Genomic DNA, 18,088 nt, shown 5'->3' on the forward strand with positions numbered 1-18,088 from the left:
ATATTTCCAGCAGATGAAATTCGATTAAATCTAATGAAATTCAATATGATAGTTCAAAATGAATTTATTTTTTATTTTTGAAAAAAATTGTATTTTCGTTTAAAAATATACTATAAGTCTAATTTTACTAGACATGATTGAAAGACTGAAATTTTGGAGGGGTAATTCATCCAAAATTAAGTACATTTTTACAAGTTGATAAGTTTAATCATTAATTATATAATTTTTCATAATGACTAAGTCTAAATAATAAAATTTCTATTTTATTTTTACATTCATATTGAGTGAGTAAGAAAAGAAAATAAAATAAAAATGATTTTTTTTGTATCCCCAAATAAATTATGCTTGAAAGTTGAAATGGACTGAAGTTAATATATCGAGTGGGGAGAGAGAGAGAGAGATTGATAATTTAAAAAAGCTAAAAACGTATAAAAAAACGCAGAAAAACGATGTGCTGGCGTGGCTCTATAGATTGAGAAAAAAACCTACGGTGAACCTTGTGATATTTATACACACACGACACGATACTCTATGAAAGTGACAGTTAAGCACACGATTTGTTTATCCGACAACAGGTGTTCTCTTCTTTTAGCGTATTTCAACTTTTATATGCTTCTTTGATATTTAAGGCAAAAACTTATAAATTTCAGTTCTTATCTTTGTCGGCAGTCGGCACATACGACAAAGCAGTCTGCTGCAAAGTGAAATAATTAATTAACTTGTTTTATTTTCTTTATTCATTCTTTCGTGTCGGGTGTTTCAGAAACCAGTTATTCATCCACGTGTCGCATCTTCAACAGCAACGGCACACCTGTCTCCATAAAAACTACCTCGATCCACAAATCGTGACTTTGCTTCTCTTCGTCAGTTTCCTAACAAAACAAAACTTCTTTTCTCTTCCTATCGATTCCATTACAGAAATATCTTTTTCCTGTTCCATCGATTCCCCCCTTATTTTTACTCTTTCGAGATCACTAATTCCACAACGAATACAAACAAAAATGGACAAGAAACAGAGAATTTTTTCGGGCGGACTAGTTCTTTGCATGTTGATCGCCTTTACGTTTGCTTCGGAGAGTATTATCAGTGCCGAAGAAAAAGAGGAGGGCAAGATTGAGAAACCAAGTTCGGCAGAGGAGGGCAAGATTGAGAAACCAAGTTTGGCAGAGGAGGGCAATATTGAGAAATCAAGTTTGGTAGAGAGGCTTACGAGTTTGCTTTTTGTCTCGTCGCCTTCTTCTTCAAACACTCCCAAAACTTCCGGCAAAAATTGGGACAAACTCAAAGCCCTTGTGAACCAAGCACGTGGCCACTTATCCCCTCCTAATCTTGAGTAAGTATTCTCTTCGACTTTCTATACAATACCGCTAACTTGATACTCGATGTAATATCTCCAATTTGTCTACATATTGATTAGTGACGAACTTATAAGATACTGTAGTTATGTGATTTGTAATCTCTCTCTTCTTTTTTTGTTTGTGTTTGTTTCTATTATGTATTATTTCTTCTTTTCTTGAAGAACGGTCATCACCACTTAAAAATTTGTTGTAGTCTTTCGGAATGAACATAGCACACTAGTTATTATAGGAATGGTTAAAAAAGAAAAAAAAAATGAAAAATGGTATGAAATAACCAATTCAAATTAAGATTTTTGCAAAATAATCATAATTTTATTAGGTATAGCAAAATAACCAATTGAGAGTATAAATTTTCATTAAATTTAATCCTGCATCGATTAATTTTAATTCAGCTTTCATAAAGCTTACATTCTGGTTTTATAGTTCGTTGGGATTAAATTTAATCCAGTCTAGATTAATCAAGAGACTAGTTTGCTTGTAGTTAGCAAACTATGAGTATTTTGCAAAAGTTTAAGTTTTATTGGGCTATATAGCCTCTTGACCCAAAAATAAAAATATGTTGGGCATAACTTTTGAACCCGGTTTAATTAGGGTCCAGACCGGGAGAAGTTGGGCTTTTTTGAGGGCCACTATAGTATATTTTTTTCAAAGCAAAATTCAATTATTGGAACAAAAAAAACTGAATCTCTAGGTAAAAAAAAAATCGAATATTGAATTTAATTTCCATTTAAGCATGTCGTCTCGTCAAGGCACCAAAAGAATGTGGTATATTAAAAGTACGAGAATCTCACCACCGGTAAATTTTGCTTAAACATGATCTAATTAAGTGGTGTGACAAATATTTGAATGTAGTTTCAGAGGCAGTGAAGAAAATGAGCCTGTAAGCATGCATGGTGGTCCTTCAAGCACCGCAAGTGGAAGAGTGGGTGAGGCTGTGACCACAAGCTTGGAGAAGACTAAAGACGCCGTTGAAGACTCTGCCAAATCCGCCGCCAAAATCGCCAGTCAAACCGCCCAAAAGACCACCGACAAGGTCAAGAAGAGCTTTTCTGCCACTCCGCAACCTCAAGACTCCGAGCTCTGAATATTTGTGTGCTATAAACCTTTTAAGTGGTATATATAAATTATATAATCCTGCCATGTAGTTTTATTTATGGGAAAACTGTTGCAACTTTTACCTTCCACCCAACTATTTAAATATTAAAAAAATAGTCAAATTCATGTTTATGTCTCTATATATATATAGTATAGCGAATGTGTCTTTTTTGAGTCTGGGTTATTTATGCCTCTTTTTTGAGTTTGGGTTATTTTTTTATGTAAGAAATATTCCGCTAAAATTTTAATATAAGAAATATAAATAAGCTACATATACCTAATTCTTTTTTTGTCGATTACTTTTGCCTCTTATTAATATCCCCCCTAAAGAAGTATATTATATTGCCGCTGCCAAAAGCTTATCAACCTAATTCTAACAATAATTCAACAATCAATCTAATCATTTGTGAGAGGCCTTGAATCTACATCAATCCTAGTAATGGGGCTGAAATCAAGTCTATTTTAATTCTTTAGACTACTAGTGCTATTTACTGGGCCAAACTAGATCGGACTTTTGTCTTTTTTCTTCAAGTCCAAAAGAGCACCGGATCCGACCCCATCCAAACTCTTTTATCGGAGCGAATAAGATTTTAGGCTCAACCCAAGATCAAGTTCTCAACCTTCAGGGCTGAAGGTCGAGTCTAGATCATGACTTGAAAAAGATCTAAATTGGACCTCAAAAACCCCAAACTATAATCACTAAATAATTTGTAATTCAAAAAATACAACTCTTAATCGAAATAACAATTTTTTTAGTAAAAAAATATTTATATCATGAATAATAAAATTTAATTTATGTGTCAAAACATAGATTTTAAATTGGGCCTGAGACGAATTAGGGCTTGGGCCGGCCCCGACTATCTCGATAATTTGGACAAAAATAATAGCAATTATGTTTTTGGACACTTTTACTAGTAACTATAGACTTTAGGGGTGTACAAAAATTGATTGAAAATTGGTTAAACCGATAACCGAACCGATCCGGAACCGAAATTCGGTGCCATGTCATCAAACCGAAAATTCGGTTCAGTTAATCAATCCGGTTTATGAAACTGGATCGGTTATCGGTTTTGAGTATCAAAAAATTCGGTTATCGGTTATTTAACCGATTTTTTTTTATAAAACGGATAACAACCGGATAACCAGTTTTAAAATCGGATAACCGATTTAAACCGAATAACTGAATTTTTTGATTTTGAAGAGATTTAAACTGAAAAACAGGTAGAAAAATGAAATTCAAAATCTGGTCGATTTTTTTGATTAACCGGTTTCAGATTTGGTTAACCAGTTTTAAAACAGTTATAAAACTGGTTATCGGTTTTACAAAACTGGTTAACCGAATCTTCGGTTAACCGATTTTCGGTTTTGGACTAATTCGGTTCGGTCATTGGTCCAAAATTTTCAAAATCGAAAATTCGGTTTCAATTTTCAAATTGGTCCAAAATCGAACCGAAACGATTTCACCCCTCGTAGACTTATATATCTACATATGACAATTGTATACTTTCACGCATATCTCTTGGAAAGCTGAGTTCATGCAATTCGTTGTTAGTGAAATCACGGTCGTTTGTAGCTACTCCATGAGTTTAGCATTGCTCAAACTCCAACGCTGTCATCCTCTTTGCAAACCTAGTATCGCACGCTCGCACTAAACATGTGGAGATGTACCTATAACTTTACGACCGAGAAAGTTACTCAATGAGCCATTAAAGTCAACCTGTTCCTTCTCGGCTTTGATCAATTGGCTTATGTTCTCACCAAGCCGATATTCAGTTCCAATTTCCCTTACCGGAAAATCACTGTTCAGTACGTCCGAAAGGCTAAGTTTAAGGGAGGCTATTGGAATAGTCTACGTTGCCACTCTTAATGTTGCTATTTGTCACTTGTGCTGAGCTGGAGAGTGGTTTATTTATCCCGTTTATGAGTTGATCAAGGCTTGGAGTATCACTGTATATAAACTCTGATCATTGTACTATTATTTCATTCGGATCAAGAAATAATATCTACATTTTCCCTCTCTTTCCCTTTCTCTCTCATATCTCACTCTCTCAAGTTCTAATATATACAATTGTTTTTCTTGTTGTTTACTTAAGATTTTTTTTTTTTTTTAAATTTATATACTGTTTAGAGCTTTAGTTGACTTTGTTATTGTATATTTGTTTCATTTGTAAAGAAATTAACCGTTTAGAGTTAGAAAAAAAAGTACTATAATTAATAGGATTTGAAATACATAGTGTTTTTTTATATTATAATTTAACCACTCAAGTGCCTAATTAGTGGTAATTTAATCAACGGATATCATTTTAAGATGCTAATTTCCTACTTATCATAAAGTTTAAAACTTTCCACAAATATCTTTTTATTTTTTATTTTCAAACGATTTTACCCTTATTTTTAAATGAAATTGTAAACAACATAGTCATATTTAAATGTAACGGTGAACTAGTAAACAAAATTCAAATAAAAATATAAGAAACTAAAAAATAAGGGTGCCTCTTGTATTTTGGAAACAAATTTAAAAACTCATTATCCATTTTTAATTAGTTAAAAAATAAAAATGATTCTAAAACTTATTTCAAATTTAATTTAAATTTAATTTCCAGCCCTCTTATAATTTTAGTTTGAAATATTACCATAGTTTTTTTTTTATTTTGAATGTTCGGTTGCTGTCTTTGCTTTTATAGTATTACGACTGATCGTTTTGATTCTTTTACGTCTTATAGTGTACATAGTCGTTTTTTTTATCATTTTGTCGTTTCTTTTACTTCTGTCGTTTGCAATAAAGCCACGCAGGCTTTTGTCCTCATTGTACTCAAGTGAATTAACAGTATAAATACTGTTAATTCCTTTTCGTTGTTTTTCAATAAAAAAAAATGAGAATGATCTCACCTTCTCACAAACACACTCTCTACAATTCTCTCTCGCTTTGTGATTCACAGATTTCGTATTATATAGCTATATATAAATATTTAATACTTACATAGAAGTTATACAAAAGTTGCACTTTACTTTCATAAGAGAAAGAAACCAGATAACCATTGGTATGGGTACGTTGTTAAAAAAAAATGCAATGTTGTAAATAGATAATTACTTAGAAAGCAATGTTGCAAATAGATAATTGCTTAGAATTTTATGTAAGCCGCACACACAAAACTGCTATAGATAATTGCTTAGAATTTTATATAAGCCGCACACACAAAACTATAGATAATTGCTCAGAATTTTACATAAGCCGTACAAAACTGCTTTAAATAAACGTTTACTTTTTGGGGAAGTAATTCATTCACACGTGCATTTTTGTTCACACTCTTACACATTTTCGCTTGTGAGTTGTGACTTGTGAGACAATCTTCCTCGGCTTCCTTGTCGTTGTAACTCGTAGAGTTTATCTTCCTTATCTACCTTCTGTCCATTAATTTCTTGAAAACTAAACGCTACCTAGCAGTCGCATTAATGAGAATTGATGTTTTGGCAGACATGTAAAGAGGAAATATGGGGGGCCCGCACTTAAAGGCAGAGGCATAAATCTTATTTAAAGGTAAATCCGTAAAAAAATTAGGGCAACTAAGCGCCTCAAATAAAATTTAAGAGAAATTTCAAAAATATATTATTCAAAATTTTGTGTTTTTAGAGAAATATAAGATCCAATTATAACTTAATTTACCATAAAAATTAATAAACAAAAGATTAAAACTAATAAATAAAAAATAGAAAAAATAGTTAAAATTTTGATGTATAAAGAATATTACAGGGATAAGAAAAGTACAAAAGGTTGAGGTGGGGGAAAGATCCTTGAGGAACTTGAGAAATTGAGAAACATATATGACCATTAGGTAAAGTCCGAAAGCTATCAACATAACTGAAATTCTGATTAGTCGTAAAGACAAGATGTCGCACAGAATGTGTCCGACAACTTGCTTGAACACAGATTATGGATAAACAACGAACAGTGCAATAAACAAAGTACACACGATATGGTTACCCAGTTCGGTGAAACACACCTACGTCTGGGGGCACTCTGCCAGTGGAAAGGATTTCACTATCTTGTAGTCAATAGTACACACAAGGTTTATATATGATTACAATCTTCAAATCAATAAAACCTAAAGACTATTACCATCAGTGAATACCTAGTCAGGGACTCCCCTGAATTTGAGCTCCGTCTCAATTCCACCCTTCGAGCAACCGTCTGGCTCGGATGACTTTCAGTCTTCAGCTGTTCGTGAATCTTCAATCACGCGAACACAAAATCCAACTGTCACAGACACTCAATCTTTGTGGAATAGTGTTTAAGAGAATACACCGCTATTAACAGAACACAAAGCCTCCTAGTCCGCCGGTTTTGCACGTCTAAGACCTCTAAGTGTTTTATCAAAAAGCGTCGAGACTGCTAAGGAGGAGCGCATGGCTTTTATAGCAGCTTCACAAGCCTGGAAGTAAAAATAGGGTTTCCTTACCCAGCCTCAAACGAATATCACATAATCAAGTCACCAGCGAGGCAAATATCTTGCAATAAAGACAGCAGCGAGGCAATATCTCATAATCAAGTCACCAGCAAAGCAAACTGTCAATACTGGAAACTTGCCTGAAAAAACGTCTGCACACAGGAGGAAATATGTCACACCAGAAGTAGAAGCATAACGACCGACATCTTTCCACACAACTTGCACTAAAAAATAAAGCCAACAAATAACGTATCAACAAGAACTAAACCTTTAGCAGAGCTAGCGGATAAATTAAGACTGAGAATCAAATATTTATGGGTCGGATCCATGACAATCAAATCTGACTATATAAAAAGGCAAGTTCGGGTAACAAAGAATCTCAATAGAGTACTACGCACTCAACAATAATACTTGCATCTTTGTTCCATGCCGCTATTTATATCATCAACGCCTCATCGATATTTTGTTTACTTTGCTCTTGTTGTAACTAAATCTTCATTGTATTCAGCTTCTTCTGATAGGTATTATTTTGGCTTTAGAAAGAGGGGATAACTTTAATATTTGATGGAAACCTTATTAGAAACACCCTAGAATGAGGCATAAAGGATTAGAGAGGGAGTTTCCCCTTAACTCCTGAAGAGTTAGTAAAGCCCCAACCCCAGCCTACTAGAGAAATTTAGATAAATGCAAGAACGACTACAATTAGAGAAGAAGAAGAATAAGAAGAAGAAGAAGAAGAAGAAGAATGAGCTATAGAAGAATCTTAAGGCCCAAAGAGTGACCCTGCGGAGCACAATGATCATCTCGTACGATGAAGATACCTATTAGTTCACCTTATTTAGAAGAAAAAAACAAAAGAAATCTTGACATGAGAGAGATTTCTATCCAAGAAGGTAAGATCGAGAACCACGAGGACATGGATTTGAGACCGATGACAATGCAAGCATAATTTAATGATTTTGATATCATGACATACGTGAAGCCTGACCCTAGAGACCACATTGACACGCTAAAGTATTAGTAATGTAGATAGCGGGCTCAGAAGTCATGTACCAAGATTTCTCAATTTACGTTTCCCAAAAACTAAGAAGTTGTATCAGAAACTGCATATGAATTTAGTCACTTAATTGAAGCAATTTTGTAAGATTTTCAAGTAATAGTTCGTGGGATCAAGAGTTTGTTGAAATGAAGTTTTGGGTAGATGAAGAAAGTGTTTATATATTTTGAGTGTTTAGGGAAAATGTTTGGAAATTTGGAGGCTTAGGTATAAAGTAGAGAGATAGAGAATTTCTTTGTAAATGAGAACTTTTGATTTGGTTTGATTGAAAAGTAGGATTACATCTCTATTTATATTAGTCTATAGAAATCTCTAAATACAACATTTTCTAGAGAATTCTACTAATTAATGACTATCTTAGAAATTACGAGATTATTCTAGAATTTATTCTCTCTAAGAACCCTAGACATATCATGAATATTATAGATAATATGACAACTACAATAGACCCAAAATACTAAAGGCCTAAACTACAACTACAAAGATTTAGGCCTATATACTATAGCTCAAATCAAGTTTAATTGTTCAACACTCCCTCTTAAACTTGATTTTATTACAACAAGTAAAGTTCTTAATTTGACAAAGTCTTCTCACTTGAGAGCTTCGTGAAGATATCAGCTACTTGGTTATTTGTCTTCACGTAGTCCAATTGCACCTCCTTGAACTCTTTTGGAAGTAAAGCTAACTCCCAGGTATCATTCTTCTTCATCGCCTTGATCTCTTCATCCATGGCGTTTCTCCAGTCTTCTTTTCTAAAACTTCTTGAAAGTTCATAGGCTCACAGTCCGTAAATAGACAAAAGAGAGTAAGGTTGTCTTGATTTTCTGTTACCTCGTATAACTCTTGTAAGCTTCTAAAGTGTGGAGTACTCCTTTCACTTGAACTTTCGCCTTCTTAAGAACTCGGATTTGGTGAAGTCGGTGGGGTAGCCGCATCTTATTTTCTTGGTTGCTCTGACTACTCCACATCATCTTCTTCAAATTTTTGGAAAGAAGTTAAAATTTTCATTAATGGATCTCCAATTCCATTCTCCTTCTTCGTCGAAGATGAAATTTTGGCTGATATTTGACTTCCCCGTATCTGGATTGTAGAGCTTGTATCCCTTTGGAGTCGGTGTCATAGCCGATGAAGATTTACTTCTCGCTCTTGCCATCTAGTTTGCTTCGCTTCTCGTCCGAAACACGAGCGTGAGCTATGCTTCCAAAAACTATTAGATAAGAAAACGCGAACAATCGCTAATCTTTAACGTATATAATAATTACCAGGATAATAAAAAATTATTCAATATTTACAGATCTAATATTGGGACAAACACAATCAACACAAACCATAAGATGACTTAGTTGCATACCTTTCGGCTCAGATACAGATCCTCCATGCTCCTAGCTTTTGGTTCTCCTTGCTTCTCGGATTCCTGGCAGCTCATTGCTCTTTGGATCTTCGAGCTCTCGGACTCCTCTGCGATTCCTTGCTCTTTGGATCTTCGGATCTCCAAGCTCTCAGAATCTGCGGCGACTCCTTGCTCTTGGATCTTCAAATCTCCAAGCTCTCGGATTCCTCGATTACTCGTCGGTTGATCGATACCGTAATTTTCCAAGATGTAATCTTCGGAAGGACATAGACCAATGTGTGGGCCAACTCTTTATTCACTAATTACTCAAACAAGCAGCCAGAATAATTCTTTCTTTCTTTAGGAAGTGGTATGAACGAATTTTCTAACTTCGGGAGAGAGGAAAAATGTTCAAGACCTGGGGAAAGGGGCTGTCAAAATTCCACGATGGTATAAAGCTTTGATGGGCGAAATTCTAGAATGACTTGCAGTCGCATGGGCCATTTTTCCAATTCCCCTAATCTCATATTTATAACTTTCTAGCTTATCCAAAATAGAATATGCACTTGTTTGATTCTCTTTGATCATATTCTAAATAATGTGAGAGTTTAATTCTATGAATAGAACAAATCAGATATCTTTAAGATACTTTAATAAATAAATAAAAACAGTTCATATCTGATATTTATTTACTTCTCACTTTAGAATGTATTAATCGGGTAACTGAAAAATATGAAATATATTCATGATATTCTCAATAAATAACATCATTATTATATTATTTATTTACCATAATAAGATATATTATTATATAAATAGGATAGAAGAGAATATCTCCATGATACTCTCAATAAATAACATAATTAATATATTATTTGTATTATGATATACTATTCCATAAAATGAAAAGCACAGAACATCTCCATGATACTTTTATAAATAACTACTACATAAAATACTCACCAAATCGGATCATATTTAATATATAATATTTATTTCCTATTTGAGAAAAACCCCAATACAATTGGACTTTGATCAAACAAATCCAAGGCCCATGTACCACGATGTACACGCCTAGCACAAACCCTAGTGGGCCTTGTGGGCTGATTTAAATTGCTCTTTTACAAGCACATTTAAATCTAAAAGATATTCCGAAGTTATTTAAACAATTAATAATTGATTAGTATAATACTTTATTACGAATGCGAAAGCGATTGCAACCAAGTTGTAGTAGTGAGAGTGTAATCAATTATCTAATTATTACGAGCATCTCTATCCATCTTATCAGATCCACATTGGGGACTATAGATCTAGTAACTGAAGCTACTACGAATCCAAACAAAATAGACGAAATCTCTATTTTCTCTTATTCATTCGATTTGTCAATCTCGGCATCACTCCACAAGATGAGCCGAGACTGCACTCTTCTTGTTACTAGAATTTTATTTTACTCCATTTATATGAGCGTCCATTGATATAATCAGTACATGAGCTCCATTTATTTTACTCCCTAACGAAAGATTCTTTCGTACGTACCTTTGGTGAGTGAACATTGTGTTTATTATTTAGAAAATATAAATTTTGTCTTTTGATAACCTATGAATGGACACTCAATTCCTTCATATGTCAAGACATTCATGCATATCACAATATCATAAAGCATTCAATAACACAGAAGGAAATAATTATTGACACAACCATGTGTTCAAAAATAATTAAATAAATCATAAGGAAAGATAAGATTTATAATATCTAAAATAGTAAAAAAAAATGGCTATAAACCAAAAAGCTTGGATTATTATTTTGACACTTGACGTTGTCCATAAATAAAAATTAATCCAATATATGAAAGTAACAAAACTAGCGGGATATTAAATCTTCAGTTTAATACGGTGGCTGTGGATGATAGTTGCTATTGATTCTAACTAGAAAATAACTCACCAATAAGTAATGCTAATAAAGTAAACTTCCTAGCATATTCAGTAATAATTCATGTTTATATTATTATTTTTAGTGGCCAATATTCCTAACAATTAACTGCTTGACTGTCTACGAAGATGTAAAAATGTGAGAAATCTAAACGTGAGAGACGGGGCAGCTAGACTCATTGTCTCGGTACCATGGTACCTTTATGCAATAGTTTTCGACTTGATGACGCCGAAGCGTGGGCGATTCACTACAAGATTTTCCTTTTTTTGTCAATTGGGCTTCTCTCACGTCTTGTTGGAGTCCGAATGTCAAGGGATCGTCAACAAATTTATCCACCACCACCCTGCGGGTCGTCTTTTGGTTTTTTTTCATCATATCTAAGAGTGCTTTAGTCAATTACGTAATTTTGAGCTCAAATATTGCTCTCAGCCGGTGAACGAGGTTGCTCATAGTCTTGCCAAGTTAGAGATACTAACTTATCATAAGAAAAAAAATTGGTCGCAAAAAATTGTTGATTGTATACGAGACATTGTCAATTTGGAAGTTACACAATGTTTTTTTCTCTCTTGAGATTATTTCATTAAAAGGTTATTGGTGGCAAAAATACATAAATATTTTTCCGAAATCACACTTATATATCTATTTTTGCGGCAAAAATACTTTATGTTACATTTTAGTTACGTTTAGGTACCTAAGCCGTTAAGTTGGATGGAAAACACGTGGCATCATTAGATTTAATAAAATAAAATAAAAATTGTCAAAAATAATCACTACTACAAATGTTGGATTATACAACCCACTTTCTACAATGCTTAAAATAAGTGTTGTATAAACTAAGGATTCTACAATGCTTATGGCTAAGCGTTGTAGAATATGGGTGTTTCTACAACGCTTATGGCTAAGCGTTGTAGAAACTTTGTGTTTCTACAACGCTTGTGGTTAAGCGTTATAGAATTAAATATATTTCAGATTTCCCACAACGCTTAGACTATCCGTTGTGGAATCCTCGCCACGACGCCACGTGTTTTATGCCACGGCGAGAAATTTCTACAACTCATAGTCTAAGCGTTATAGAAGGATGGACCTCGCCGCGGCTAGATTTCTATCTCGCCGCAGCGAGACCTTCTACAACGCTTAATATAAGCGTTGTAGAAGCCATTCGCCGCGGGGAAGTTTACTTTTCGCCGCGGCTAGAAATATTCTCCGCCGTAGCGAGACAGATACCTTGGCCAAGCAGTTTTTTAAGAAACTGACTCGCCGCGGCGATGAAGGATTCGCGCCGCGGCGAGATGCTCCTACAATAGATATTATAACCGTTGTAGGAGTAGCTCGCAGCAGTGAAGACATATTCTCGCCGCGGTGGGGCGTTTTAGGTTTTCACTATAAAAGGCAGTTTTCAGTTTTTTTTCTCATTTTTTTCAAAAACCCACAAGCGAGACAACCATTTCGGCCGATTCTATCCAGATTTTATCTATCCAAAAGCCCTCGCCACGTCCTCGCCGCCCCAAAATCTCGTTGTCGCCTTGTTCTCGCTTATTTGTCAACGACGAGGACGCTTATTTGTCAAAACGAGTCAAGGATGTTGGAAACGTGGTACGACAAGGCAAATCTGGTGAACTAGTTTTGATGCCGTATAACGAAGATAATCATTGGATGCTCGTTGTCCTCGACCTTTGGAGAGATAACGCTATGTTCTTCGACCCATTGAGAAATAAAATCCCAATCGATTTAACTCGATTGATAAAAAGGTAATATTTTGATTTCTTAAATTATTTTTATTATAAATCGTTCTAGTGGTTTTTTCTCTTATAATCTCCGTGTTATATAGGGTTCTCGTGGATTTCAAGCTCGAGCACCAAAACGCCCATAGTAACGGGCAATCAACGTACATCAAGGCTTGGGACGCTCCGAGACAAACCGGAAACACAGAATGCGGGTATTTTGTGATTTCTTATATGCGCGATATAGTCGTAGGAGGTGTAGGAAAATTAGAAAATAAGAAATCCTATACAAATGAGGATTTAGAGAGAGTTTGGGAAGAATGGTTAACTTCTGTACAAACATTTATTAATTGTGATGATTAGTTAGTTTTTTTTTATTGAATTTTGGATTGGTTTTATTTTTCTTTTGAATGTTTTGAAGATGTAGATATTATTTTTTGGATTGAAGTTTATTTTCAGGTGCCAGTTTTTTACAACGGGTTTCAGTACCGTGTAAAAACAGATTTTGGTTTTAAAAAATGATTCTCACCGCGGCGACTTATTTTTCTCGCTGCGACAAGTAATTCGAGCCGCGGCGAGAAAAGATACCGAGAACAGGCAAATTAGAAATCTTACTCTCGCCGCGGCGAGATTTTTTCGTCCTTGCAGCGAGTTTTTTAAAAAAAATTCCTACCCTTTCTACAACGCATAGATATTGATTTATATTTAAAAATTTAAATATATGACGTTGTAGAAACCTTTCGCCGTGGCTAAGATATGACGTCGCCGCGGCGACGTATAATCTTCGCCACGGCAAGTGTTTTTTAATTATTTGAAAATTGCAGAATGGATGTCTACCGTTGTAGGAGGTTCTACAACGTTTAGATGTCTGTTGTAGAATCTTGGATTCTACAACGGATATTTAAGCGTTGTAGAAAGCTCTTGGATTTTAGAACGGATATTTAAGCGTTGTAGAAGGTTCTACAACGCAGGATTCTACAACGCTTAACAAGCGTTGTAGGAATCCTAGTTTTGTAGTAGTGAATTAAATAATAATTATATAAATTTATAATACAAACAGTTTAATATAATTTCTTTTTCCTCCTTGGTATACATAAATTTAATATGAAAAATTAGTAATAAATATATATTTTTGGTATTATATAATAATATAGTTAATAGCTAAATAGTTTTAAGAAAAATGCTAAAAAAATATATGTTTTACAAAATGGTGTAATTAATATTTAATTAGTGTTAAGAAAAATAATCTTTTTTTTTATTAATGAGGAGATAAATGTTTTTTCTTTTGACTTTATTTTTTGTATTATAAATTATATACTTAACGATTAATTAATTTTAACGGCCTAGATAATTATGGTACAACTAAAACGTAATATTATGTATTTTTGCCAATGAAAAAAAAGGTATATTAGGTAATTTTATCGCCATTAACTCTTCGTTAAATTTTTTATGTGAAATTTAAACTTTCTTTTTAAATACAAAAACAGAAAAGATATGAAACATATTAATTAAAATATTTTGTGTTTCCCACTTAAATAGACATACATTTTTTTCCCCATTTAACAAGGCATAAATGTTTCGACAATCAATGTCCATATAATCATAAGAAAAACATGATTAATAAAATATATAGCATAGATGTTGAAAGTTCGATAGCTTGTAACATAACAATTAATGTTCAAATCGTACATTCAAGTCAGTTCAAACTGAAATTTCAACCATGTATTTGAATTCAATGTACGTAGTTTCTGTGAATTGATTGAAACACTCACACATTCAACCAACAGAAGTGTACCCGGGACTGGATTAAAAGGACCTTTACTATTTCTTGTTCACAAGCAAAAGTACAATGAGTCTCGATCTGTTATTGGTGTGCCATATGCATGGGAATATCTGTTAGTGGACGTAAGTATATTCGTTCTGATTTGTCCATATAAATATTGAAATTTTTTATTTTTATACTTTAAAACTGAAAAAAAAATCAAGGTTAGACCAACTAGTTCGAAAATACTCAAAATTGTATTTTTGACTTCGGACAAAAGCCCACGAAAATCTTTATTTTTCTCATTCTCTGTTATTCTCTTCTCAAATCTCCCATTATCTCATCATTTTGTCTCTCCATTTAGTGAAATTCGATAAAAAAAAAAACAAAAAATGGGTAAGTTAACTTATTTAACCATCTTTAATAAATTTAGTGATATATTTTGAGGAAAATCAAATAAGTTGGTAGATCAAGGTAATTTTTTTTGGAATTTCACGTTATTTCAGATGAAATCCGATAGTTTAGGATGAAATTTAACTAAATTTTTTTATGAAAATAATATTGAAATAAGAAAAAAGTTATGAAAATTTCTGATAGGTACGGATGAAATCCGATGCTTTTGAATGGAATCCAACCATTTTCGACGAGTTCCGATCACGACAGTTTACGATGCTTTTGTGATTTTAGTGATTTTTTTTGGAGAAATTGCCTAATTTGCCACCAATTTTATAACATTTTCACACTTTCCACCAAAAGACTAATTTGACCCAAAATGCCACCATCTAAGTCAACAATGTTGACATCTAATAGTGAAGGGCAAAAATAGATGTCAACATTGTTGACATAGATGGTGGCATTTTGGGCCAAATCAGTCTTTTGGTGAAAAGTGAGAAAATGTTATGAAATTTGTGGCAAATGAGGTAATTTCTCTTTTTTGTGTGTTTTTTCAGTCTCCGATGTTTTTTAAGTTTTTATCTTGTTTACCGGCACGTGGGAGAAAGAATTACACTTATGGGTGTTCAGTAATGCAGTTACACTTGTTGATGTTTCGAAAGACATAACCTACACTTAGTTAGTGAATAAGGTGTACAAGACGATCGATGTATACAGATTCATGTTCGACTTAAAACTTGAAGTCCCATACACAATGGGTACGATTCCAATGGTCATGCTATTTTGAAGTACGATGCTGACGTGTCGTATTATATGAAGAACAAAAATCGTAAGAGATTTTTCATTTATGTAAGCTTGGTATCGAAAGAAATCATAGCGTCAAGTGTATATTGTGGAGTAGCTAAATGGAAAAATGTGATGATTGAATAATTGACTTGCTTTGAACCACGCATGAGAGAGAATAATCTTATTATCATGACCGACAAAATGTTCCTATCATCAACAATGGACACGATGGTGGCAAAGATGACTTGTGTAAGAGTGACAAATATAACGTGTACAAGGGTGATGAAGAAGAACTGTATAGGCGCGATATAGATGATTACCACAATAGTGACAGAGATGAAGTAAACAGTGACAGAGGTGATGAACAGAACAAGATGATGGACACAACAGTGACAAATGTGAAAAATTTAAAGAATTCGCAAATCCTGAAGAATATGAAAATTTTGTGGATAATTTTGCAGTACCTTTGGGACACTGGCAACCGTCACGTAAACCTCCTATATTAGAGTCACCAATGAAGTGTGTGCCTTGTTCATTATGGAAAGCGACCAAGTTCACAGCTGATGTCAAGGAAGAAACAAGTCAATATCAATGAGATGTACTTAAATTCGCAAATGAAATATGTTACGTTATTAAAATTTTAACCATAGAATGTAACATGTAGCTCAGAATATATATATATATATATATATTGGAAATGAGTTTGAGAGCAATGAGCAATTGAAGAAAGATATCCATATATACTATCTAAAAACCAATTTCGAATTCAGAGAGAACTCTTCTTTGAAAAGGAGATGATGTATTTATATGAAAAAATGATATGTGCATGTGAAAGTTGATGGGTGTTGTGTAGTTGTCTGATATGTGGCAGATTACGTCTTACGAGAGTAAATAATCTTGCGCGCGTGTGGTTCGAACAAAGGGTCATCAAGGAGCTGCACCATGCGTCATTGGGCACGTCTTTAAAAATAAGTATACTATTAGCTCTATGGTTGAGTATTCGACGCATAAAGTTGGAGATGAAGTGAAGACAAGATATGGTATTATGAAACTCGTCTCACCATATGTGATTTGTCCCAATAAGCTCTTGTCGAATAACAACGTCAATTTGTCCTAAAATCAGAAAAACAATAATTTTAAGCAAAAACACACAAAAGCATCGGAACACATCTAAAAGCATCGAAAATCATCTAAAATCATCGGAGCCCATCAAAAATCATCGGATCCTGTCCGAAACCGTTGAAAATGAGATTTTCATCGGATCCCATCGAAATATATTTCAAAAATCCTAAGCAATTCATCTTAACCCTTCAGAAAAAATCGGATTTTGCTATGAGTTTCATCGGAAATAATCAGACCTTATCGGATTTTATCGGAAAAAGTCCCAATTTCTAAACCCTAGCTTTTGTAAAACCGATCCAAACCTCAATAAATCATCAAATTATCGGATTCTATCACTCTAATCACCATTAAAACTATCATACAACAATAAAAACATAAAAATAGAGTTGAAGTCTTACCATTTTCGTCATTTTGAGCGCTGGAATGTTGAACACTGAGTTTCAAGCTTTAAGAATGTTGAACGCCGGATGAAGAGCGTCAGACTTCGTCAGAAGCACTCGGAATCGGTCGGAGCTTGTCGGATTTGGTCGGGATTTTGGTGTGAGAGAAAAAGAGAAGAGTTTCGAATGTGATGAGAGAGAGAGAGAGAGAGAGAGAGAGAGAAGTGAAAATGGTTTTTATTTGATTTGAGAAGCATTTTTGTTCGAAACTGGGTCAAAAATCTAATTTTAAATATTTTTTTAATTAGTGGATCTACTCTTGATATTTCTATAAATTTGAAGTCCACAAAATGAAATTTCTCTAAATATATTGATCTATCTTTTTTCTGACTTTAAAATAAAAACATGCACACAAAATAATAACAGTACTAATAAATAAATATATAATCTAAGCCATATGTCGTTTGAATCATTAAGCATAACTCTACTCATATGTATTAGTTTTGGATAACTTAATTATAATACTATATTATATATTTTCGAGAAAAACCTCATCTACTCGTAAAATAATGTACAATGGACAGTCTTTTTTTAAAATTTTTAGAAAACTTAAAAAAAAAAAAAAATGAACACTAAACACAAGTAGTGTTCATTGGTACCGATTTTTTTATTTTTTATTTTTATCAGAAAGATATAAATGTCTCAAAAAA

The 18,088-nt window shown here is 33.6% G+C and overlaps 1 protein-coding gene across 1 annotated transcript; it reads left to right on the top strand.

Annotated features, from left to right (window-relative positions):
• The first annotated feature begins 516 nt into the window (after positions 1-516).
• Positions 517-2,734, top strand: LOC149386016 (uncharacterized). Its single transcript, XM_089624869.1, has 3 exons — positions 517-575; positions 764-1,333; positions 2,211-2,734. Exons 1-3 carry the CDS (start codon positions 532-534, stop codon positions 2,440-2,442), a joined length of 846 nt encoding a protein of 281 aa, XP_089480995.1. The 5' UTR covers positions 517-531; the 3' UTR covers positions 2,443-2,734.
• The last annotated feature ends 15,354 nt before the right edge of the window (positions 2,735-18,088 follow it).

The sequence above is a fragment of the Urtica dioica genome, chromosome 9, assembly GCF_054948205.1.
Source record: "Urtica dioica subsp. dioica isolate 48M chromosome 9, U.dioica_male_clone48M_v1_H2, whole genome shotgun sequence".
NCBI lineage: Eukaryota > Viridiplantae > Streptophyta > Magnoliopsida > Rosales > Urticaceae > Urtica > Urtica dioica.